The sequence below is a fragment of the Coffea arabica genome, chromosome 5c (assembly GCF_036785885.1).
Source record: "Coffea arabica cultivar ET-39 chromosome 5c, Coffea Arabica ET-39 HiFi, whole genome shotgun sequence".
In the NCBI taxonomy this organism is placed as follows: domain Eukaryota; kingdom Viridiplantae; phylum Streptophyta; class Magnoliopsida; order Gentianales; family Rubiaceae; genus Coffea; species Coffea arabica.
Window position 1 is genome coordinate 46,213,648 of NC_092319.1, and position 24,682 is coordinate 46,238,329.

Below are 24,682 nucleotides of genomic sequence, written 5' to 3' on the forward strand. Positions count from 1 at the left end.
TTTGGAAATGAAAATCACTGTGCAGCAGATAGTAGTATTGAATCAGAAATAGACAGAAAAACAGCCAGGGGAAAATAATATGGTCAACATCTAAGCACTAAAAAACAACATTTAATCTGTAGGATTTCTGCGTCAATCAGGAGATACAGATGACTTTGTAGTGTATTTGCAAGTGTGGGAAGGGAGGGAGAACAAGCAGGACTTGTCAGAATGTATCAGCTATAACTAAATGCAAGTTAGCTTAAACCTACTATGATATGATAAAAAACAGCCGAGATTTTACTGAGAAAAATGGTATTATGTTCTTTGATAAGTGATAAATCTTACAAAGGAAGGCTTCTTTAGCGAAGACCCCTTCCTCTGCCACGTCCCTGCCAACCTCTGTTTCTTCCACCTCTGCCCCCACTAGACAAACCTTCAAATGCCTTGTTTAGAAGTTGGTTCTGAAAGCCACCAGCTCCTCGACCCTTTTTCATTGCACTCGTGTTGACTCCATTAACAGCAGCTGCAGTTCGCTTTTGACTGCCAGTACCAAGTTGAATTCACCACAAGATGAAGAAAAGAATTAGCTTCAGCACAATCAACAATGGTAATGCAATAGCCACAGTTCCAAGCAGAATAGTGCGTTATCTCTTACCCAGCAGCAGCAGCAGTTGGTAAAACTGATGGTTTAGCTAATTCCTTCCATGACAAGTTGATTTTCTGATCCCCAATAAAGGAAGGTGATTTGGAATGCAGGGCCTAGAGAGTTGAAAAAATAAGCTCCAAAGAACACAATAATTCAGAAAAGAAATTGCAGACAAAGGAATTGCATTCACCTGAGCCATTGCCAATATGTTATTGCAACTTTTGAGCCCAGAGGTAGCACTCTGCTTTTGTGTCTTCTGCAGGTAATGGTCAAGCAGATGAATTGATGTAAGTGAGAATTTAGAGAGTATATGAACCACCGGTAAGTTAAAAAAGCAGTGAACGGTAGCAGTAACATTTTTAAAGTAAAGAATGAAGAGCAGACACAAACTCACAATATCATCTTTTTCTTCCTCTGTTTTAGCAGCTTTCATTGCTTTGTTTTGATCATCCATCCCTTGAGTTAACTTCTTTATCATGGATCTGGTTAAATCTTCAATGGTGCTCAATCTGTCTCATCATCAACTCTAGACATGTCAATCTCATGCTTTTTACCAAAATACATAAATAAACCACAAACATTTAGTTATAGTATTAGTCGCTTTCATGCTTAAAATAAATTGTGAGGATAATGATTTATTGACAATTATAACAAGTAAAGATGACCAATTTTTGCATACCATATGGAGACCCAAATAGGATAAAGACTAATGAAGCCTAAATTACCCATTCAGATGCCATGCAGTAAGTGTCAGATAAATTAAGAGCATGAAATTGACTTCCAAGCAAGACCCCCATCAACTGACCAAACATGTAAAAAGCATCATACTGTCATGTTCCCACCTAATTCTGCAGAGGATTCAGGAAGTGGGAAGGGGAATTGAGGGATAAAGGAGACAACCTACACAGACAGCTATATAAGCTAAAAAAACTCTCGATCTTTTGAAATTATCCATAGGAACTCTAATATAATTCCAATATACTTCTCTTATAACAGTCTAACAGCCAAAACTTTTCATGTTTAGATGAACAACAGCAACAGAATAATATATGGCTATAACCATACAGCACCTTTCTGTGAAGTCTTTAAACTGCTCTGAAAAATCTTCCCCAAGTCTATCAGATGGCTGTCCAGTGACTATCTTGTAGCCACAAAGACTGTTGGTGGCATTAGGAGTCTACAGAAACCAAAGTAATATCATAATAAGTTTAACTACAATTTACCATTAAAGCAAAAAAAAAAAAAGGCGTCACACAAAAACAAAATTCATCTTACCTTGTAAGCTAAATGGTGAAAAGCATACAACAGGCACTCAATATATGTGAAATTCATCTCTTCAATCTTCCTCCGAACCATGTATTTCTAAGAGGGAAAACCGTAGGGGTGGAGTCAATATGTATGCAAAAATCTATGAGTAATGGTTGGTTCAAAAAGTCCAGTTATTCATTTTTAATCTCTCAAAAGATATTATATATTGGGTCTGTTTTAGTAAGCTTTAGCTTTTGTAAAGTGCCTTATAAAAACAGGTTCACAAAAGATAGCTATTTATATATTTCAAATGGTATGTTGCCTTCAAGAAAATTAACAAGTGGGCATTGTTATGAAAAAGCACTTTTCATCTGTATAAACATTTTTCAAAAGTGCTTGTCGTGAGAACAAGTAACAGCAAAGCAATGCTTTCATACTTCGACTGATGAAATTAACCTAGTCAATGACAATTACAAGAGGGGTTCTCATCCAAAAGAGTACCTTAAGAAGTTGAACAACTGATGGAAGAAATTGACGAGAATCTTGTGGTGTCGCATAAAGTGAGCATTCGGCCAAGGTCTTGAGCAGGTCCAGCGTCCATTTTTCTGGAAGCTGACAGGAATACAATTGTTTAGTTGCACTGATAGCTTCAAACTCATAATAATGAAACAGCGAAAAAGAGAACACAAAGCACAATTAAATCATTCTCAAAATTCATAGTGAGTGCTGCTATGGTCCTTATCCAAAACTTTCATAAACAAGTAGACGGCAAAAAAAATAAAAAATAAAAAGCAGGCTGTCTCGTTTCTATTGATGTGATTGTGATGTGATGAGAAATGAATAGCCAGAATCAAGGAAAACAACAAAACATACAAACCACACAGAGAGATAAATGAATAGACAGATGCAAAAGATGCTCTGACAAATGCAAGAAGAAAGTTGAAGGGAGAGAAAGAGTGCCGTCCAGACATTCTAGACACAAAAGGCGGAGAATGACATGTTATAAGCTGCTCATTCAAAGCCAAAAAAAAAAGATAAGTCTTTGCCATTGTATCATACTGCTTACCTTGTCAAAAATAGGTACAATTTGTTTGCTCAGATAATTAATGAACTTGCTGCTTGATGCACCCCTCTATTATAAAAAGTAAGATTAACACGATTTGTACTCATAATATGATAAAGTGGAATGCATATAGAATAGAGGCACGGTACATACAACGAATAAAGGAAGGGCCGTACGAAGGCAAGATATGAATCGTTCTATATGATCAACATCTGAGCCCTGAGAGATAGAGAGAGTAGCGAGGACAAAAGGAAGAAACATGTCAGATTTAGACCTAAATAAAATTCAAGGCAAAAGCTTACAAACACAAATAAGACATATTTCACTCAAAGGGGTGAATATGAAAGAGGACATTAAGTAGTGTGATCGTCAGACAATCAAAATGAAAGCAAAATCCCAAGGGTAAAAAAATCAAACATGCGTGTGAGGCCATGACATATCAAATTTATAGCTTCAGTACCAATACAAACAATTACCTTTAATTTATACTTGCAGCAAAGTAGATATCTTTTGCATTAAAAAAGTAGAAACTTCAAAAATAGATAATTAATGGAATTAAAAAAAAAAACTAAAAGAACAGCACAACTTTAAGCAAAAATTATTGCAATATAAACTCATGAAACCACATGAAAGATAGACCACATCCAAAATTACATAATGCAAAAACAAAAGATAATAGAGCATGGACCTGAAACAATCAATTCAAAACTAAAAATAAGCACTTACATCAAATATAGCATCTAGATCAGCCTGACCCTCGATGATCTCAACCAATTCTTGAACATGTTCAGCCGAAGCATTCTGTCCAAATAAGCTCAAGCTCTTCAAAAAGCCCACGAACATTTTAAACTCATCTGCTGTCACATCTTGCAAGTTCTGCAAAGAAATAACATAGTTTCAAGGTCAACATAAATATCCAGTCAAGTTTACAACACCTACAGGAAACACAATCAATTTCCTTGATGAAAATAACTAAAATTTGGGGAATACTCCAAATGGGACTAATAAATGTTGAATACCTGTTTCACCAAGTTAACTATATGCCTCTCCATTTCTTCCTGTGGTTTTAACAACTCAGCCTTGAGAGGAAATACCTGGTACATAAATTTGATGTCTCATTCAGTTTTGAAGAACATTTAAAAAAAAAAATTCATAATATCAGATACTTGGGATATGGGAAATTAAAAAAATATCACCTTTTCTTTGATAAAGCCAAGAACCTTTTCGCGAACATTCTCCCATGTGCTAGGCTCCTCAGCACCCCGTTCTTCAGTGCTTCCAACATGCTTAAACAAAGCTGTCAAGGATGCTGCAGCAAAGCATTTGCTTAGATATAAATTAGCCATCAAAGCAGAACTAAAATTCATTCCAGTGCCAACAATGAGGGCTATAAAAGGCACAAAAGAGTAAGATATAAAGTCCCCAATTTTGTCTGACTGAAAACAAGCACTAAACTTCAACATTTCACTATCTCATCTCGCCACTAGGTTGAGTACAGTAAAGATCTTCATGAATGCAAAAACGTGCAGATGGTATGAAGGCTGTGAAAACAATTTTAGGAAACACAAATGCAAGCTTCAAAATTTTAGATGCCTTTGCAGTCCAAGAACTTTATACAAACTTGGCCCAAACTCCATGAAACAAAGAGCTTCGTACAAGTTGGAGTCTCCAGTAGCAATAGCATTATTATGAGAAGTCATATTGCAAACTCCGAATCAAAGCATTAAACAAGTAGCTCAGCTTACAATTATCCAACATAAAGGGTAACAAATAATGTTCATCCATATTGACTGATTTCCAATAAAGAAAGGCCAGCTCAACTGAAACTCAAAATGTTGAGAAGCTTCTTGCAAAATAGAAATGGTTAAGTCTAACTTCACCCACGACCCCACACTACTGTTTTTTGGGAGTACAGAGTCAACTGCCTAGACTTAAAGGAAAAAATAATAATGTGTGAAAAGCTTGACCAACATTATATAAAACAGAAAGACATGGTAAATGATCTAAGCTATAAAAAACAACTCAAGGACAATGTATGTCATGAAGAAGTCAATCATGTAATTTAACATGGGAATTTTCCACGTCGACAGGCAGCTTGACATAACTTAAAGATTGAAACTACATAAGAAAGGAAAAGAATATAAAGGACAGCAAGCATTCCCCCAACTGAATTTACAGCCGCAGTTTGATGTGAGAACCTTAGCATGAGACCTGGTACAGTATCAAAACAAAGTAAAGAGCACGTGCGCCATAAGAGAACCAGAAGAACTGAATGAACTATCAGTATTATCCTTTAAATTCTAACGGTTGTGCACTTGGAAATGTCTTTCTTTTAACAAGTAAGGAACAAGTAAAATACTAACAGCAATAATAAATTCCAGTGAGTAGTACACAGTAACTATAATGCCTTGAAACAAGAAGCATGATAACAAACAAGAAAATTATAAAAATAAACTTCACAGCTGAATTCTTACTTCTTGTATCCTGCCGCAACAAAGACATCAGAGCTTTGTTTACTGCATCACGCTCCACAATTTCTCCTACGGAACATATTTAAGATACTTTTATGAGTAACCAGAACATCCATTAACATAAAGAGCTTTGCAAAGACACTTACCGGTCACTAGAAGCTGAGCAAGAATGTCAACAATTTTAGACAGATGTTCAGGTGTATCTTTGCAAAAAAGAGGTAGCCCACGGATTGCTTGAACTCGCACCTATGAAACAAAAAAGTCATAAACACAATGTTCATAGTCACGTAATCTTTAAGATAATCTTCTCGAAGAAGTAATACATGTCATACAAGGAAAATCAGTAGCACAACATTATTCTACATAAACTCCTGCATGAGATTTTACACTTTACTAGTGAAATGCCAAAGTTCACCAAAATAAATGCCAGTCAGCATGTAATCTTGAACTGAACTGCACCAGATGAATTTGTAACATGATATACCCATTATCTCATTCTAGCGGCAAAATTGTAGAATTTCTGCTATTTTCTCAGTAATGCTTTTTTCCCCCAAAAAAAGGCAAGAAATGATATCTTTGCCTTCTCCCTCCACCTTTCCACGGAAATCAAATTTAGAGAACTACTACCTCTATATTGCTTTCCTTTCCCGGCTTCTTGTTCTACATACAACTCAGAACTCTCTTTAATTGGTAGTAGTATTCAATGCAAAGTCCATTAGCTGTTCCGCCCAAAGACAAGAAGAGTTGACTAAAACTTCTAGCCAAAGAGATATGACCCCCCCCCCCAACCCCACAAAAAAAAAAAAAAGCAAACACGAAAATAAAAGTATTTTATTTACATTTGCACTCTCGTCCATATCTATCTTTAGCTCCTATAGGTAAACACGAGTAATCCGTGCAACTTTCCTTAAAAAAAAATTCATTTGACGTTTTAATTAGTTCCCTTAGCACCTCAGCTCTTCTAAGCTTTTGAACTTAAATTCAAATTTTCAAGGAATTTAATCCGTGTAAATTCGAGTGGCTAAGAAATCTCCTCAGGTAGCAAAATACAACGAAAATCACCCAAATTTTCCACCAACAGCTAAAAGTTAAACAACTAACCCCTAGCTCATCATCTTCGCAGAGATACAAATACTGATCGAGTGCTTGCTCGGAAATCTGAGGAAAATACTTGAAGAACTTCGGTATTAGCATCGCCGCCAATTGCCTCGCCTTCACTGAGCCATTCGCTGCCGCGAGAATGCACTCATAGTCCTCCTTATGCTGTTTTTCCCCCAAAAAAAAAACCAAAATCAAATTTTTTTCCGCACAAACGAAAAAAAGAAAACCTAATGAAACAAAACAGGATGAAATTGAAAGCGCTGAAGTTGGGAACGAACTTGAGACTTGTCTTTCGCCTCGCTGAGCCGATGGTCGTACCCGTAGAGCTTCCCTATATCGATGGAATCATCAGTAGCCTTGGCCATTGATGATTATTACAACCAGAAAATGAAATTCAAGTTTTTTTTTCCTTTTTTCCTGGTCTGTAGCGTAGGGTTTTGTGAAGGGGGTTTGGATGGGATGGAGAGCGAAGAGGGGATTTTTGAAGGCTGGGATAGGAGGGGAAGGGTTACAACTTACAAGGAAGCTTTTGAGGCATGTCGACAATTGAGACAAAGTAAAGGGGCCTAGTTGTGAATTGCAATGCCGGCAGCAATGTGAGCTATTCCATTTTGTTTTCCCTTTCACCTTTAATTTTTTTCCTTTTCCTTTTTTTCCTTTTATTAGTCTTTTCTGTCTGTCACGTAGACCACCCCTATAATTTGTTGTAGTCTATTTCATAATCAATAGTACTAATACATTTTTTCGCAAATCTTTTTTCTATTTTTTTAATTACCCTTGCCAAAATTTTGGATGAAATTGCTTATCCAAAGCCTAGGTTTTCATTGAATTCACCATCATTCATTGCTTAGTCTGAGATAGAAGAAGAGGTACAATTAATAGTTTCTCATCATTTTAGGTAACTAACTAACTATCTAACTAACTGTAATAATTCCTTAATTGAATGTGAATGTCTAGACTTCACAGGGCCACCTGGGCTCCATGCATTTAAACGATTAAAATGGTAGTGGATTTTTAGTTTTGTTAACGGGCGTCCAAATACATCTAAAATTAATTACACTCCTTTGTATTTATATACTTTCTCTATTTAATCTTATCTTTCTTTCCTTATATTTATTTACTTTTTCTAATTCATTTTATATTTTCAAAAATATATTTTAACAACTATTCAATAGGCACTCGTTAGACAAGGTGTTGAATTTTTTATGACCTTATGGACAGGCTCTTGGATTTTTTATGACCTTGTGCAGATGTGTATCAAACACTGGTAGGATTTTTAAGCATTTAATGTTAATGCATAGCCGCTTCCAAGTGTTTTTTTTTTTTTGAAAACGTAATCTTATTTTGGTAAAATTCTAAAAAAAGGTACATCTTTGTTTAGATAGAGTACTATTTAAAATAATTATTGTAGCACTTTTTATGATGTGATGTATGTGAGATAAAAAATTAATTGAAAATATAAAAAGCTGAATTGAAAAATGTGTTTATGATACAAGCGAAATATTATTTAGAATATTACGTATATCCAAACAAACCCATTAATATATTGTATCTAGTACCTTTGGTAAGTCTTTTTCCCTTACAGGCAGCATGCTTTGTCCTCTTTGCTTGCAGAAAAAGATTCATATAAGCATTAAAGAAACCACCGATAGATTTCCGCGAATCTAAACAAAGAAACCACTGATAGAACCGCGAATTTAAACAATCAATACGTCACGTTTAATACTTCTATTAGCTCCGACTTTCGGTAGACTAGCTAAACATACATATATGCGAAATACCTTTCCATCTAAAAGCATCAAGTATATGTACAACAGCTTATTTAATATATTATACCACAAGAAGGAGACGGTTCAGATATTATCCTTTATAGGCGATGTTCTATCGGGATGGCATTTTCTGCTTCTGCTCTTAAGAAATCCATCAAAGGGTAAAAGCCTTCCATACTTCTCCTAATTATGCCCATTCTGCAAGTCTGTATTCTCCACCGTTGTAGCTTCACATGTAAAATGGGATTTCAAACCAATCCAGCATTGATAATAGTCATGATCCATGTTGGGAGATTCAAGTGCCCATTGACACACTCGCGGGATTAAACATGATTCAAACATGAAAGCCATCGTGTCAGCTATTTTCTGAGGTCCAGCTTGACTGCCAAGAGCAATTGTAGCCTGCCAGCCACATGGGAAAAAAAGTAAGAAAGGGAAGATGTTGGTAGAAACAGAGCCATAGATTTCTTTGAGAATCAAAAGTGCGTTACCTCATACGATTTGGTATCAGGACCATGAGGTGTCATGCAGCTGTGAAGACTAGCACCCCCTGGGAGAAAACCATCAGCTTTTGCCTGAAACAGCACACTTAAAACTCAATTTCCCCACGGTAAAATCTAGCATTTGGGCTCTTTAATATTCAGCTTTTAGTAGATTCCAGGTGCCGCCTAGAAGTCAATAGTAGAACCCTGTAAAGTTAAACATTCCCACCGACTAGATTTCCCGGACCTAATGACTCTCTGACATGTTGGTATTTAGATAGTCAGAAATGGTCACTTCCTAATTGATTAATGTGTAAATGAGATCCTCGTTTCCTCATTATAAAGAAAGGTAGTAATTTCAACATTCTTACCGTATCATTCTTTTAAAAGCAATTACACAATAAGTATAAATGTGCAGAACAGAGCCTTACCTCGTATCCTCCATAAATTAGACCCATAAATTCACTCATACAATTACGATGGTAATAGGGAGGGCGGAAAGTATGTTCAGCAACGACCCATCGGGGAGGGAAGATGACAAAATCAAGTAATGCTACACCAGGTTTATCAGTCGGAGCTGTTAGAACTGCATTTGCACGTACAAGAAAGAATTTCAATGTTTACCCCAGTGCATATGAATAATAAGGAAAACTGCACCATTCTGGTAACAAAAGACAGCTATGGAAATACAAGCAAAGTAATCACTTACCAGTGTTTATTGATGGATCACTATGATCAATTAAAACAGTATTGTAAGGGCAGAACTTGCTTAGATCATACTGCAAGCAGCAAGAATTTGCTTTTTTTAGCCAGGTGAGGCATTAGATGGTACTTAACATGTTACCCACAAACTTAGATGGAAAGAGATGGATGACAAATTTCTTTCTTATCGAAGGTGATTAATATCCAGCCTATTGCTTACCTACCTTATAAGGAACATAATTGCCATGCCAAGCAACCACATTGAATGGAGAGAAATCCTGCTTTGCAGTGAAAAGTTCACCACCAAACTTCTGTACAATGGTATAACCTGGACAGGTGCTCTGTTCAAACCAGGCCACTGGAGCAAGAAAATCCCTTGGAGCAGCAAGACCATTGGCACCTAAACATAATAACAATAGACCGTAATCAATCAATACCAATGATTGCACAAGAAATAATCACTTTCAAAATTTTTGCTGCACCTATTGGCCCAAGATCAGGAAGCTGAAAATGAGTTCCAAAAATCTCAGCAACATAACCACGTGCAGACCCATCTGGCAGGTCAACAACGAAGCGAAACCCTTGAGGTATAACGACTATCTCACCAGGAACCACTTGCAATCTCCCACATTCAGTCGTGATCCATAACTCTACATAGACAACATGCACAATATAAATGAATGAACAGCATCTACAACAAAAACGCATATCAGCTGGAAATATGAAAGTGAAAATGATTATAATCCAACTAAAAGGCATATAAGAGGCAGAATTGATGGGGATGATTAAGGTTCCATGATTCAACTATACAACTTGATAAAGCTGCTGAGACCATTACAATCTGTCCATTTGGACCACCTTCCCAGATGATTACTACGCACAAATAACGGTTAACTTGGAGTGTGTTGGGTAACTGCCTAGGCAATGAAACTACTTTGGCATCTATGCATATTTATCAGGAAGTAGAGATGTAATAGAATTTTTCATGCATCAAGAGAGGCCCCATGGTTCTTGTTTGCAAAACACTACATTTATTGTGAGGTCTCATGCTTGTTGCAGAAGAACTATCCGTAGATTGCAGGAAAAATTTGAAGGCTTAATTCAGCTTATTTTCTTGTAACTTTTTAACAGGGAAGACAACTTTCTTTAGCTATACATTGCTTTCAGGAAGTTATCCCAACCTTTAGTATGCGTGAAAACTTATTTTTATAAAAACCTGCAGTATGAATGAAAAAAATGTTAAGAATCAATCCATCAAGCAGCAATTATATCTAACCAGAATATTATAAGGTAAAAACAGATGTTCCTATGATAAAAGAAGATCTTCACTGATACAAAATGTAGAAGGCCATGAAGCACTTAGAAACATCATCATCTGTCAGACAATCGGTAGAGAAATATAAATTACTCTTACTTGTGATTCTAGTGAATAGAAAGGTCTATGACCAAGTTAATGTCAGAGAACACATTCTGTAGTACCCTTCAATAGGCATTCATGTTAAACTAATACTCATGTATTACAAATGAAAGATGATCACAAATCACCGACAATTATATAAGCAATTTCTTTAAAGATAGCACACCAATTGAACATCAAAATATACATGGGAGATAGTTAAATTATCACTTACTTCCTTTCTGAGGAACAATAAGGAAGTCTCCGTCAGCACTGCAGAATGCACAATTCTCCATAGATTTATTAGCAGTATACCTATAATACAGGAATACCGAAGAAACTATTGAAGAGCAAATTGTACATAACATTATCTACCTAAAATAAGTAATTTGACAGGATTCAATAGTTCCACTTTTATGTACCACACCAGTCCAAAGAGATATACTGATTATTGGAGCCCAATTAGACCAATTAACAGAACATATCAGGTTAGGAGAACCAATTACATGTGAATAGCATAACCATGTCGGAGATATGAACTGCCAGCCCCACATACGGTGAACAGGCCATCAATGAAATCTGTTGGTGCTTCAGGAATCTCCACTGGTCTCCACCGTAGTTGAGTTGGTGTAGCCGAGCTATTTGACTGGTTAAATTCACTTACAAACTTTCCATGGGTCGGAACTTTAGGTTTAAATGGCTCGTGTGTCACAGATGGCTTAATCCGATATAGCCAACTGTTGCAAATGAAGCATCACAACGATCAGATTCATATGACTTAGAATACTAATCTTACATGTTTCAAACGTCATATGCAAAAAATTTTCGGCAACAGTAAAATTCAGAATAAGAGTAGGGATGCTCCAAATGTTAATACTCTTTAAGAGAATGTGATAACTTCTCAAAATCGGAATTTCAAATAAATAAAAATTTAGGTATGTCTATCCCTACTCTTAAAGATGTAAAGCCAGAGTTTTGGAGTTTGGATTGCATGCCACTGGTCGACCGTATGTATATAACACCAAACTTCACTATCACGCATAAAACATTAATAAGACGATAAGAAAATATATATCGACTAAAAAAAATAGACCGAATCATCCAAATATTGCCACGCAGAAAAAGAAAAAAAAATCATGAATTTAGAGTGAAGGAGACACAAATGGAAAGGAAAACGGATGCCTTCTTTATATCCTGCCTCCAAAAAATTATTCAAACTCGAAAGCTTCTCCAAAAGAAAATTCAGAAATATGACTCAAATTCAGTTCAAATTTTGACACAACAGAAATGAACATCAGAAAAGAAAAAGAAAAAAATAGGCAAGACAACTTTTGCGGTAAAGAATCAAATAAAACCTGCGGAGATTGAGCTTGCGGGGAGCAGTAAAGGAGGTGCCAGAGATCTGCTCAGCGTATAGACCATAAGGACAGATGAGAGGACTGTTCTGCCCTTGTGGTAAAGCTCCGGCGATGGCCTCCGACGACACGTGATTGCCGAAGCCCGAAACGTACTCCAAATTCTCAAAATCGGCCGCGGCGCCGGCGTTGGTGGTAGCCTTCTTGCTCTCCATGACAAATTCTTGCTAGCCTCTGATACGTAGTGATCAGTAGCAGCTATGAATTATGTTTTTGTAGGCGAGACGAGTCTCGAATGGAGGAGTAGGAAGTGACGTGGCAGTGTCATCCTGTCATGGTGATCTCTTTTGAGCTTGGAGAGACGTATGCGAGTTTAATTATATCAATATGGCCGGATTCGAGGTGGCCGAGGAAGTGTTCAAATCGTTTATTAAACTGAGATATATTGCTTTTTTTTTTTTTTGAGATACTGTATTATAATAATTGGATATTTATGAAATAAAAATATAATATTTTAATTTTTAAAAATATAGTGCATCGATTTAATGTAATTAGAAAAGTATATTTTTTAGAGTTTTTATAAAAATGTATTTTTTTAAAGCTTTTCCATATTCGTGGCCGCAAATTTTTGTAACAAAATGGGTCCTCTTTGGTTTCTTTTTTTTTTCGGTATAAGATTGCGATTGAAGCACGCAATGATGATGGTGACCAAATGAACTGTACTTGAGGATCATTTCAAGTAAAACAATTGACCTTAAGGGTCCGTTTGGTTGGACTAAAAATATTTTCTATCGAAGTTATTTTCCTGAAAAATCACTTCCTTCCCCATAATTTTTCAATGTTTGGTTATTAAGTGAAAATATTTTCCAAATTCCTTTTTTCATAATTTTCCGATGTTTGGTTTGTCAATGAAAATATTTCCTGATATGTTTATTGATATGTTGCAAATATTTTTCTGCTCTCAAAACATTCATTTCAATATAGTTAATTTTAGTTTCTATCCATTATAATCATATTATCATTTCTATAAAATATTTATTCATTTTACACCATGAATTCTTAAATGAAATTATTAATGATACTAATGAATTGGCTAGGAAAGAAGAGTTAAAAATCAAATGAAAACTAGCTGTATTATATAACCTGCATCATAAGATAATTAGCAATTCGAGCATCCATAATAAGTCTCACAATCATAATACAATTCCAAGAATCCAACCAAATTTGATAATTAGACAATGAAACATCAGCCTTGCATATCTGATTACAAGAGAAAGGGACTAAACTACCCAACTAATTACTCAAACTAAAGTTCACACACATGCAATCTCTTTCCTGACTCTAACAACGCAAAACACGATGATAGTCATCTTCATAAATACAGCATCACCCTCTGCAAAATATAAAACACAGACGGGTAGGTGACTTTTCATGCAGTAAGTAGTCTAGGTATTCTGCACCGTCCTGAGCATGTTAGTATGACATAGTACACTTCGAAGGCATTCTTAGAGAGCATTTATCATATACACATACATAGCATGTGGTTATCCAAACGGATCAAAGCATCAAAATTTCAAACACCATTCACGGATTGATATATAAGCTCCTGACATACTTGTTCCCTATTGATAGATCGAGAAGTTTTATGTTGGCCTGAAACAACGACCAGCTATGTTTAACAGTTGGAATATCTTAATACGTGAGAGAAGCATCAAGTCCATTCATGAAGCACAATTATTCTGACAAGGCAATTGCATAATTCAGTTCACGTACTTTATTTGATGCGCCCAATCTTTCTTGAACCTCTCAAGAGAAATCCAAACGAAGTTTTTGACTCTTCGCCATAAATGTTTTTCCTAGCTTCTCATTTTACACAAAATGATCGAATACCAAATCCAAAAATTCTTTGTTATAGCCTTCTATCTTCATAATCTCTTCATGTAGGTGGTTGCTATCAAGCTTAGCGAATGTGTAAGAAGGAGTACAATTACTTGAACAGAAATCCAACTGCCGCCCAAAACCATGACGCCAATAAGATTATTTGCTTGGGTAATAAACATTTAATTCACGTAGTAGTAGACTATTAGTAATGTACCAGAAAAAGCCTGAGTGATGCAGGGGTCTCAATTACAGAGTGATGCAGGTTATACCCATAGCAGTTAATGTTCTCCTTAAATGTGGACGGGCCTAAAAAAATAAGGGCCCAAGAAAAATAAGAGGAAACAAACTAGAAGAATGAAAGAGTAAACAAAAAAAAACAAGCAGGGAAGGTGTGTTAGAGAGGAAAACAATGGAAAAATGATTGGGAGAAGAAAGAGTAGTCAAGACAAAAAAGGCTAGAAGGACCAAAATTATTTAGTAATCTTCAGAACAAGCTGCTATAGATAGTGTGACAAATGTTGGTTGCAGTGTAATAGCAGCAGCTTTCAAAGGGAGTGCTAAAGCACTAAGGTAAAATCAGTGGCAGAGCAATAAAATGTTTGGAACATTATCGGATGAGATTGAAGTTAAGGTGCCGACTAGTGAAGCATGGAAAGTTTATGGGACGCTGGAACTAGCGGATGTGGTTCGGGAACAACTCCCAGATGTGGTGTAGGAGATCCAGGTGCTGGAAGGCAATGGGTCTCAAGAGAGTAAACTCAAACTCACTTTCCCCTACTTTAAATTTAATCGCACTCAAACGCAGCACCACCATGCACCCTCCTCCTACTTTAGACACAGCACCACCATACATAGAATGAGAACTAAAATTCCTCCAGTGGAAATATAAACAGAATGAGTACTAAAATTCCTAGTGCATTAATGCCAGGTTCAAATAGGAAAATCCATTTTCTTTCAAAATATGATTTATGGGATCATGCCTATGAACTGCTAGCAATATACATACATAAAAATAAAACAGGTAACATAGGGATAGAAAAGTTGGTTGGTGGATTGTGGTTGGGGTTAAAGGTGGAAGGATGGACTGGAGACTGTAGTTGGTAAATTAGAAATACAGCAGACAAAAGTGTCTTGGAATCTCATGACTTGGGAAGCTGCCCTGCTTGTGTTTCATTTCGTTTGAGGAAAGGTTTCAGTATATTAAGCACTAGAGATAATCATATTTCCTCCCTAATCAGATTTTGTCAATTATTTACAAATGGTCTCACCAGATTGTAAGAAAAACGCTACCCTACCCTACACTACCCGGATTCTGATTCCAAGAATCATAAAATCCCCAAAACTCAGCAGCCAAATTAATTAGCATCAATTAAATCAGATTTAATCCTAATCAGGTAAGAACAAACTAAAACAAAAGCAACCCATAAAAATTCATTCAAATCCAACTTCAAGAATTTACACCAATAATTCTAGACAATTTTTCAAGGGAAAAGGGAGGAAAAAAAAACTAATAAGAGACCATCATACTTCTGGAAATACTTAAGGAGTCTTCACCCTTGTTGGAAATGCTATTGTAGGAACGGGAATGAGATTGTGCTTAGGCCGTCAGACAAGCTTCTGAGGTTGTATAAGTAAACGCATCCACAATGGCGAGCACAGCTCACAAACAAAAAACAGACTGAAGAGAGAGAGAGTGAGATGGTTACCGGCCGCAATGGCTAAGTCTAGTTCTGATGACTAGAGAAAACTTACATTCACACAAAAGCATCCACACATGACTTGAGCCGTTGATATTGGCCGCTTTTAAAGCAAAAAAATGAGAGAGAGAGAGAGAGATGCCGGAGTAGCTCACCTGATGAGATGCCGAAAAGAGAGATACCGGGAATGAAAGTTATTTTCCCTTGGATTTGTTTGTTGATGAGATGTCGCTGGAGATCGACAATCTGGAGGTTGTGAAAAGAAGACTGCTTTTACGAAAGGAAAATAACTTCACAATGATAGGCACGGAAGTTATTTTCCTGCCGTGGCGTAACTTATTTTCTGTCAGAAATTATTTTTTTAAATTAAATGATAACCAAAAAACAGAAAATAAGGAAAATATTTTCCGAAAAATCTTTTCCACTCAAACAAACAGACCCTAAAGCTGAACTCTACCTAATTTAATTTAAAATAGATTTGAAAATATGGGTGTGAACGTGTATAGTTTGATCAATGATGTGCAATTACTAAAAATAATGTGACGGGATAAGAATTTACACGCCCAATCTAATACATTTTATGACGAAAATGATTTTTCTTAAAAAATTCAATCATCAATTTCCATCCACTAAACTAACTAAATTGTCAGCCATGGATACTTTGCAGTTTTGCAGCCGTTTAATTCGTGTTAATCATGTTCTCTTCTACAGAATTTAGACTTCACTTACTTTTGCCTTATTACCAATACGTTGGATAAAATTGTTCTAAAATTTAAAATTTGAATTCATTAAATTATTAAGTATTAAATTTGATATATTTGAGTATATATCGCATTATATAATAAGTGAATAGTTTATCATTTATTTTTTGAAATAAATTTTGTCTAAAAACTTGAGTGACACTTAATTAATTCAGATATTTAATTTTTTGTTATCATAGATATCTGCATAAGGGACCGATTGCACCAACAGTTGTTAGCAACAACTGTTCTGAATGAAAAAATATTTTTTGAATAAGGTTTAACTCTATATGAACTACTTGTAAGACTTAACAACAGAGACACAATTATTACATATGTAACCCACATAAGCAGTAACAAAATATTATACCACTATTATAAGAATATACAAGAAGTGTACACAAAGTTACAAAACATTCAAAAAATGTTACGATGTTCGTAGACGGTTAATAGATCTGAATCCATTAAAATTAAGTAATAAATTGAATTATTAAATATAACCTAAACTACCTAAAGATGAATAGCCAAATATGCATTTGCCTAACATAATAAGCCACATTTGATAAAAATATTTTTTTAGGAGTTTCTAATAAACATTCGTTATATGCCTAAATTCTTATTTGAATACACATAATCGTAATCATCCGTTTAGATTAGCTAATTTTTGGGGTATTTTTGAAAAATTTTACTGTAGTAGTGTATATGAAAATTTTTTACTATAAAATTTTTTGAAATATTTGATATATTGTATGGATGAGATATTTTTTAAGTTATTGTGTATTACTGTACCACTATATTTGAAAAACTTGTTTTTGAAAAAATGTTCAATTTAAACGGAGCCCTCTTTCATTTAAACACCTTTTCTAAATTAACTGTACTCTTTCGGGGGGAAAAAAAAAAAACATCTGATACCACCATGCCCAATCCATTAGCCAAACCATTAATAAAATATTTGGCTAACAAGTGTTTTTAAGACACACATAATATAATTTCGAGTGTTTTTTTTTTTATAAGAGCGAAACTAATTCAATAAAGCATTAATGTAAGAGAAGACGATAAGCATGTGCATATGCATTGAAATGATTCATTAAACGGTATTTAAGTGTGAGTACCCAGAACACTCAAATAAAAAAAAAAATGCAATATTTAAATTTCAAACAACGACGTCAGAGTCCCTCAAAAAAAAAAAAAAAAAAAAAACCTACTATCCCAGAGTTATTGCAACTTCTCTAGCCTTTCATAGGTGCATAAACATAAACTATTATTTTGCACACAAGTACTAAATTATTTTTCTTCCATTTCTTTCGTTAGAAAAACAAATTAACAAGAGTATAAATTTTAGTGAATTTGTAATCATGCTCTTATTCATAATTTATCCCATTCACCAATTCGCAATCTATAAATTTCATTAACTACAAGCATGTGCAGAATAAGTACCCAAAGTCAAACAAGGAAAAGAGGGTCATAGAATAAGGACCATATCGGTAAAATTCTACTATGTTAAGAATAACATAGGTTATTTTTAAAAGATATAGGAGCTAAAGTAAAATTTTGAGGATATATAGGGACTTTTCAACAATACATTACGCCCCAATAAAAGCCCAAGTTTTCTCAGGGGTTCTGGCGGGGGCCGTCTAAACGGGGTGCAAGCTCTGCCTCGCTGCCGCTGCTGCTGCAGCTGCTACCGCCTCCGCCGCCCTCCCCGGTTTTCTTATATATGTTGAAGTGGTTCAGCACGCAGTAGTTGATTAGCAAACATGTCAGAAAAACCAACTAAAAAACCGCCAAAGAAGACCAAGAAGGGCGCCAAAAATCATAACCCAAGGCGTGGTATAAAGCCGTGGGATCACGACGATGATATTCCCTCCATGAAATCCAAGAACCTCAGGGGCATTAAGGGAGCTATACGGGCTGTTACAAACCCCAGTTACTGTTTAGAGATGGGCATTGGGAATTTAAACCGGGATGGTGAAAGTCTTCGGTACCATCACCGGAAAAAACTCTGGTTGCTTCTGAAGAAGTTAATGAGAATGCAGAATTGGGCCGAGGCCAGTGGTGTTTTAAGTGTTTTGCTTAGAGGGACTGCTAAAGAAAAATCAATTTCGAGAAATCGAATAAAATATTTTGTACGAATTCACTGCTTAAGCTCTCTCTCTCTCTCTCTCTCTCGTCAATTGTAGGCAGATTTTAAAGTTTCTTTTGTAAATGTTTAGTCATGTTGAATAAACCGAAATAGTTCTGGTGCTTACTGATGATGTTTTTGAGGCATTAATGAGGAAATAAGAGAAGCTTTATATGTCAGATAATGTTACATTGGAAAAGAAACGGTCTTGCTTTTTGGTTTTTTAATCTTTTCATAGAGTTTGGATACCTTAACATGTTTAATTAAAAGCTCTTTGATGCCTAGAAAAGTTAGTGATGGAGGGGGTAATCAATTTCCATTTTAAGCTATTATAAGCGTATATTGGTTACTGTTGGTGTTAGTGTTCTTGTCCATTCTGTGAGTTCTTGTTTCTTTGGTAGATTTCGAGTTGGCTTGTTCTTTTCAGTTCAGTGTAAGGATAGCATAAGAAAATAATGGATCAGAGTTGATGTAATCTAATTACATATACACAATCCTTGCAGGCTACACTAGAGCTTCTTCAACGTATAAAAGGTGATAACATTAACAAAAGAAGAATGCAGGCTGTTTATGACTTGTGGATGATGAGGTTAGGTCCAATGAGAATGCGGCCAGCAGAGGTACTGATATGAGCATTGCTTATCATTTATCTGATTAAGTTGCTTTCTTCTGTTGAAGTGTTCCTTATCAATCTGAAATTTAATGGTCTCCATACAGAGGAAATTTAGGCAACGAGAAGTGCCCCTCTTTGTAGGGAAACCTTTGAAATTGTTAAACATGAGTAATTTTAAAGGGAAAGCCTTAGAGAAAGCCAGGTCCTGAATGACACTGTCATTGATTTCGCTTTCTTTTTTCTACTTTTGTGTGGCTAACTTGCAGTGAGATCTGTTGCTAAGAGCCAGTGCTTTGAACACATAATGGTAGGATATTATTCACTGTCACACAACATGAGAAGAGAAGCTCATCTTTTTGGTTAACAACAATTTCAAGTTAAATAATTGTTTCTGTTGCCTTCTTTTGGGACGTCTTTTGACCATGATATTTTGTTTAACATGCATTCCAATAAAGAATACTTGAAAATGAACTGCTAGTGCTACCGTAAAAAAATGATCTAACATAGAAGAAGTTTGTTCACTTCCTTCTGTAAACATTCACCAAGAAGAAAGAGATCAATCAGAAGAATTTGGATTGAAATTTGCATGTGAAATAGCTTAAGTGAATCTTGCTGAAGAGAATCTGGAATAATTATGTGTTTGGTGTTGACATGGAAAATGGAAACTTTTTTTCTTAAATATGGAATTAGTAGCTACCAAGACCATAGAGGCGACCAGACAGAGGCTCAGTTAATGTGTATTGAAATTACTCATGTGGAAGACAGAAGATCCTTCTAATTACTTAAATGTTTCTTGGACCGGAATACCATTATTTGCTAGTATTGTTATTTTAATATGCATTTTATTTCAGACGTGGCTTTGTTTGACTATCTTGGGTATTGAATTATAGTATCTTCAAAATTTGGGCAGGACAGGTTTGCTGCTCTAAAGGAATATATACTTTTCTGTCTAACTCGAGGGGACACAGAGGATGCACACACGGCTGCTGTTTGGTATGCATGTCATGTTTGTTGGTTCTATGTTGTTTTCATTTCTCAATTAGTAACATTTTTATCCAGCAACTTGGGTCCTGTTCTAAATTGAAAATTAACTTCTTAAATGGATCTAACAATTGTTTGTTCTAGATTTTAAGTAAATGATTTAGTTTAGGGATGCTGTGACTGTTCTTAATCTAAATCTAATATAGTTGGAAAAAGCAACTTGTTTTATGTTATCAAACTCCTTATGTTAACTTTCCACCTTCCTAATGTCTTCAGCTTTATCGAGTGTCAATATTTAATCTGTGCTTGCCAGGTCCGGTTGTGTTTTGAAATCTTTGCTCAGCCTGTTTTCTCTGGTGACAGAGGCATACTCTTGCAACTAATTTTTTTTTTTTCCAAAGAATTGTTTTATTTTGCTTCTATAAAGTTGAAAATGGCCACTGTGAAAATTAGACCCATAAATTTGAACTTGGAATTTCATTTGGCTCATAATCAGAGGCACAACAGGATATACACCTTTCCCTTGAGACCTAATGGGAGGCACATAAGAGCATGCAGAACAACCAGTTCATATCCCACACATGCTATGGATGGATATAACTTTGGCCACAATTATCTATTGTTATGGTATTCCAATATGTGAATGTTTGATGAGTTAAGTCATGACCGCATTTCTCTGATCAGTCTCATGCAGGAACGTGGTTTTGATAGTGAAGCTGTCTCGAACTTGGTTGTCGGATTGACATTTTTGCAGTTATGGTATTCAAGTATCCCAAAAGAAATGCAATTAGGGCATTTGAGTAAGTGTGCTACTCCCATGCAATTGGAGATCTCTGGAGGTATAATCTCTATGTCACTTAAGAATTCTGAGGAGCACAATGCTATTGAATCTCAAGCAACAAATGTTCCTTCCAAATGTGCTTCAAACATCTCTGTTGGCAACTACAAGGGTTGTTCACAAAATGATGATGTTGATCAAAATGGAGAAGTGTCGATGAATTTTGAGGATAACATGGGCGGACAATCTCCCGGCCAGTTCCAGGCACAAGGGTTTTACATGCATTCTGTGGAAAGAAGTGGAGATGAAAAATCTACATCTCCATTTCAGGGTGATGATGTACCTAGGACCTCCATTTTCTATAGTCATGGTGCGCTTTAATATTTCTTTCTTTTTGGTGTTAATATAACTTAAAAAAAGTTATTTAAGTACCTTGATCTTTTGCAAGAGTTTAAGAAAGTAGCTCTAGATAACTATTTGCTATTGCAACTAATGGCTTGAAAAGTGAAGAAGTTAATTGAGTACTCTCCCTTTCCCCCGAAACCTGCCCTTCCTCCATCCAAATCAAAATGCATGCTATACTATGAAGATGAGAAATTATTCCAAAGAAACTTCTTTGAAAATGATAGTTGTCTTCACAAGTCTGAACTTCCCCATTTTGTCTGATCAGAACTTTTATGTTTGTGATGCTACTTGAGAAGTTTGGTAATTTCATAATCAAGATGTATAGTATAATGTTAACCAACCTGCTATGTCCTCCTGATTTACCCTTCTACTGTTTCAGCTGGTTGCTAGAAGTGCTTCCAAAAAAGATCTGACTTTAAATTATTTCAGTATCTGTAGTTCCCGCTTTGTTTTGTGCTTGATGGGGTCAAAATTAAGATTGAGCTTTTATTGATCTGTTGAAATATCAGGTCTACCGCCATGGCTATTGCCTTTGCAACTCCCTCATTCAGCTGAGAATCTGGAGAATTTCATTTATATGCATCGAAACTCACTTAATGACTACTACAAGAATGCATTGAAATATTTCCGTGCTGCTCTTTACTCAGAGCCACCAGTATATGAGGCCTTTCATCCTCTGATACAGGTATTGCAAGTTTGTGCAATTATGTGAACTAAATGCGAATTTGCAATTCATCTAAATTTTTAATACAGATCTAGATTTGATAATAGAAATCCTTTTACAGAATTTTGAGTTTCGGATACCTCTAAACTTTAATTTTGTGGCATTCTTGTACCAGATGCTATTGGTTGGAGATCAGGTTCAGGAGGCCTTGAATGAGGTTGAAAAGTTTTCTTGTTATCCAGAGACAGCACTTCAATTAAGGTGATGACTTCTGTAAAACCTTGACATGGAGTGGTTTCTTTATGTGGGCATGCCATTAAGCGTGTGAAACAAGAAAAAGTAGAGTCATAAAATTCAGAATTGCTGTTCAATTAAAAAAAAATGCACTTTCTGGGAGTTGAAAGGATTTTCTGGATTCACCAAGATTTTCAGTGAAACGAAAATCTGATAATCCATATCTACTTCTTTTCATTTTCACCTGTTTTCTGGTGGAAATGTTGGAGCCTAAGCTTTAAGTTGAGATCCCTTTGATTCAGAAAGTCTGCTGTTCATATTATGTGTGAAAAGTCCGGAATACTTATTGGCTCCAGTTACTTAGTTGACTACATCTTTCTTAGATATGGTAAAATAACCTCTTTATTGCTGCCCATTTCTGTTGCTCTATAGGGAGCATGGATATCAGTGACTAGTGCTCTAAGAATCCTGCAATAAGAATTCATGTTTACTGTTGTGTGTTTGGTTATTTTGGTTGCAGATTGAAGACTAGTTTGTTGGAATACTTTAATGATGGTAACTATGGCAAACTTCCCACGCATTTTGAGGACATCTTGAAGAAGGACCCTACATGTAGCTACTCATTGGCTAGACTAGTGAATATGCATCGAATAGGTATACTTTTTAGAGTATAACTGATGATTTCATTTGAATTGACATTGTGGGAATTAAATCTCTAGTGCACTAGCCTGTCTGATCACCATTGTCGCACTTGTAAGTTCACGTCCTGGGTTCTTATTTGGTGTCAATCTATTCTATGCGTCATACTGGCTCATTTAATATTTTTTATGTGGTCTGCTCTTCTGGCGGGTTTTTGAGATGGTTTTCACCATGAAATTATAATGATACTGTTTTCTTGATCTCTTCTCTCAAGTCATACACATTTGCTTTTGTCCCTTCTTTATAATGAAGGGAAGGGGGAAAAGGAATCTAACTGCATCTTGCATGCAAAAAACATACTCTGAGCATTATATAGTCTATCCATTTTTTAGTTCATTTTTAATCTATCCACTTTTGCTTGCTTTTTCGTCCTTGTATCTATATATCCTTGCGTATGGGTGTTAGTGCTTAACTTTTCCCAACCTGTTGATAGTTGACGCTATATTGAAAGTGCAGGCCGCCCCCCTCCCCCCCCCCCCCCCCCCCCCCCCCCCCCCCGAAGTTCTTCCTTTTACTGCAATGTATTCGAATTTTATTTTGTAGACTCTTACTATCTCAAAGTTGTATTGTCAGGGTATTACGGTACTGAAAAGCTTGTTGAGATGATAGCATGGCATTTGGATGCTGTGCTTGCAGAGTACGGTACATGGAAAGAGTTTGCTTCCTGCTTTCTGGAGCTCTCGCAGACTGTGGGAGATCAAGTATCAGCATGTTTTGACAGCAATGAAGCTGGGAAGAAAGAGAGCTTCTCATGCAATGTTATTCAAATTCCAGCAATTTTTACCAACCCTGAATCCCAATGTACTTGGAGATTACGATGCAGGTGGTGGGAGAAACGTCATTACAGTCGAAAGATACTTGAATCGGAAATTGCAGCAGGTTTCCTATACATCAGTTGCATCTTTCGTTTCTCCCGCTTCTAAACCTCTTAGTTGCTAGCTTTGCGTTTACTAGCTCCTCTTTTAACTTTCCTCAAAATGAGACATGGTATTCATCACACGACCAAATATTTTCAGCTCTTGGCTGTCAAAATTAATCTACTGATGGGAAAAGTCATGAACCTCTTAACAAGTTGATTTTATTACTGAAAGTGCAAGTGTGGATCTCAGTTAATGATTTTCTTCTGGTGACAGGAGACCTGCAACTAATGATTTTCTTCTGGTGACAGGAGACCTGCAACTCATAACCTACAAGGCAGCGGCTGCATGTCATCTCTATGGACGGGAATTCAGATATGTAGTTAAAGCTAGTGAACAATTAGGGAGGGAAAAAAATATTGAATCGCTGTCTATTTTGCGTATGCATGACCGGAATTCTGTTGGATTTTATTCTAGTATTGGCAAGAGAAGTTTATGAATGAAGTGCAATTGATTAACTCAACTCAAGAAAGAAGCTCTTATATTATTCTCGTCCGATTTGATTTATCTGGAGAGCTGATTCTGCCTTTTGAAGAGCTCACTTTTCCCCTTTGAAACAGATTCAAGACAATTGACCGATTTTTTCAATTATTGATAGACCTACTCAGATGCAATCAGGTGTTCATTATATTAATTTTTTTTTTTTAAAAAAAAAAAAAGAAGCAAAACAACAACTAACTTTAATTTAAATAATTTGTCAAAATTACAGAGACTAAAACTGCGCATGTGCTACACA

General features: G+C 35.9%; 3 protein-coding genes across 8 annotated transcripts; 1 reads left to right on the forward strand and 2 right to left on the reverse strand.

The window, feature by feature from the left end:
* Window positions 1-70: 70 nt before the first annotated feature.
* Window positions 71-7,018, reverse strand: LOC113691026 (apoptosis inhibitor 5-like protein API5). Of its 3 annotated transcripts, XM_027209194.2 has the most exons (16): window positions 6,790-7,018; window positions 6,512-6,673; window positions 5,557-5,656; window positions 5,414-5,479; window positions 4,136-4,248; window positions 3,959-4,033; window positions 3,666-3,815; window positions 3,093-3,158; window positions 2,943-3,008; window positions 2,378-2,488; window positions 1,904-1,990; window positions 1,699-1,805; window positions 1,023-1,137; window positions 819-884; window positions 638-741; window positions 71-522 (listed from the first exon to the last, which is right to left on the reverse strand). In XM_027209194.2, the coding sequence occupies exons 1-16, from the start codon at window positions 6,874-6,876 to the stop codon at window positions 342-344; spliced, it is 1,656 nt and encodes a 551-aa protein (XP_027064995.2). In that variant the 5' UTR covers window positions 6,877-7,018; the 3' UTR covers window positions 71-341. The 3 variants fall into 3 exon arrangements, with proteins under 3 accessions (XP_027064995.2, XP_071907363.1, XP_071907364.1); XM_072051262.1 differs by lacking the exon at window positions 2,943-3,008; XM_072051263.1 differs by lacking the exons at window positions 2,943-3,008; window positions 3,093-3,158.
* Window positions 7,019-8,176: 1,158 nt separating this feature from the next.
* LOC113690394 (homogentisate 1,2-dioxygenase) lies at window positions 8,177-12,620 on the reverse strand. 2 transcript variants are annotated; one of them, XM_027208275.2, is made up of 9 exons: window positions 12,216-12,618; window positions 11,367-11,597; window positions 11,096-11,175; window positions 9,947-10,114; window positions 9,689-9,864; window positions 9,472-9,541; window positions 9,194-9,348; window positions 8,772-8,855; window positions 8,177-8,682 (listed from the first exon to the last, which is right to left on the reverse strand). In XM_027208275.2, the coding sequence occupies exons 1-9, from the start codon at window positions 12,428-12,430 to the stop codon at window positions 8,464-8,466; spliced, it is 1,398 nt and encodes a 465-aa protein (XP_027064076.1). In that variant the 5' UTR covers window positions 12,431-12,618; the 3' UTR covers window positions 8,177-8,463. The 2 variants fall into 2 exon arrangements, with proteins under 2 accessions (XP_027064076.1, XP_071907365.1); XM_072051264.1 differs by lacking the exon at window positions 9,472-9,541 and having other exon boundaries at window positions 9,685-9,864; window positions 12,216-12,620.
* Window positions 12,621-18,116: 5,496 nt separating this feature from the next.
* LOC113691022 (uncharacterized) lies at window positions 18,117-24,409 on the forward strand. 3 transcript variants are annotated; one of them, XM_072051265.1, is made up of 9 exons: window positions 18,117-18,659; window positions 19,159-19,275; window positions 20,179-20,261; window positions 20,934-21,397; window positions 21,942-22,117; window positions 22,272-22,357; window positions 22,851-22,984; window positions 23,591-23,908; window positions 24,198-24,409. In XM_072051265.1, the coding sequence occupies exons 1-9, from the start codon at window positions 18,291-18,293 to the stop codon at window positions 24,383-24,385; spliced, it is 1,935 nt and encodes a 644-aa protein (XP_071907366.1). In that variant the 5' UTR covers window positions 18,117-18,290; the 3' UTR covers window positions 24,386-24,409. The 3 variants fall into 3 exon arrangements, with proteins under 3 accessions (XP_071907366.1, XP_071907367.1, XP_027064991.2); XM_072051266.1 differs by having other exon boundaries at window positions 24,163-24,357; XM_027209190.2 differs by having other exon boundaries at window positions 18,118-18,659; window positions 23,603-23,908.
* Window positions 24,410-24,682: the final 273 nt, after the last annotated feature.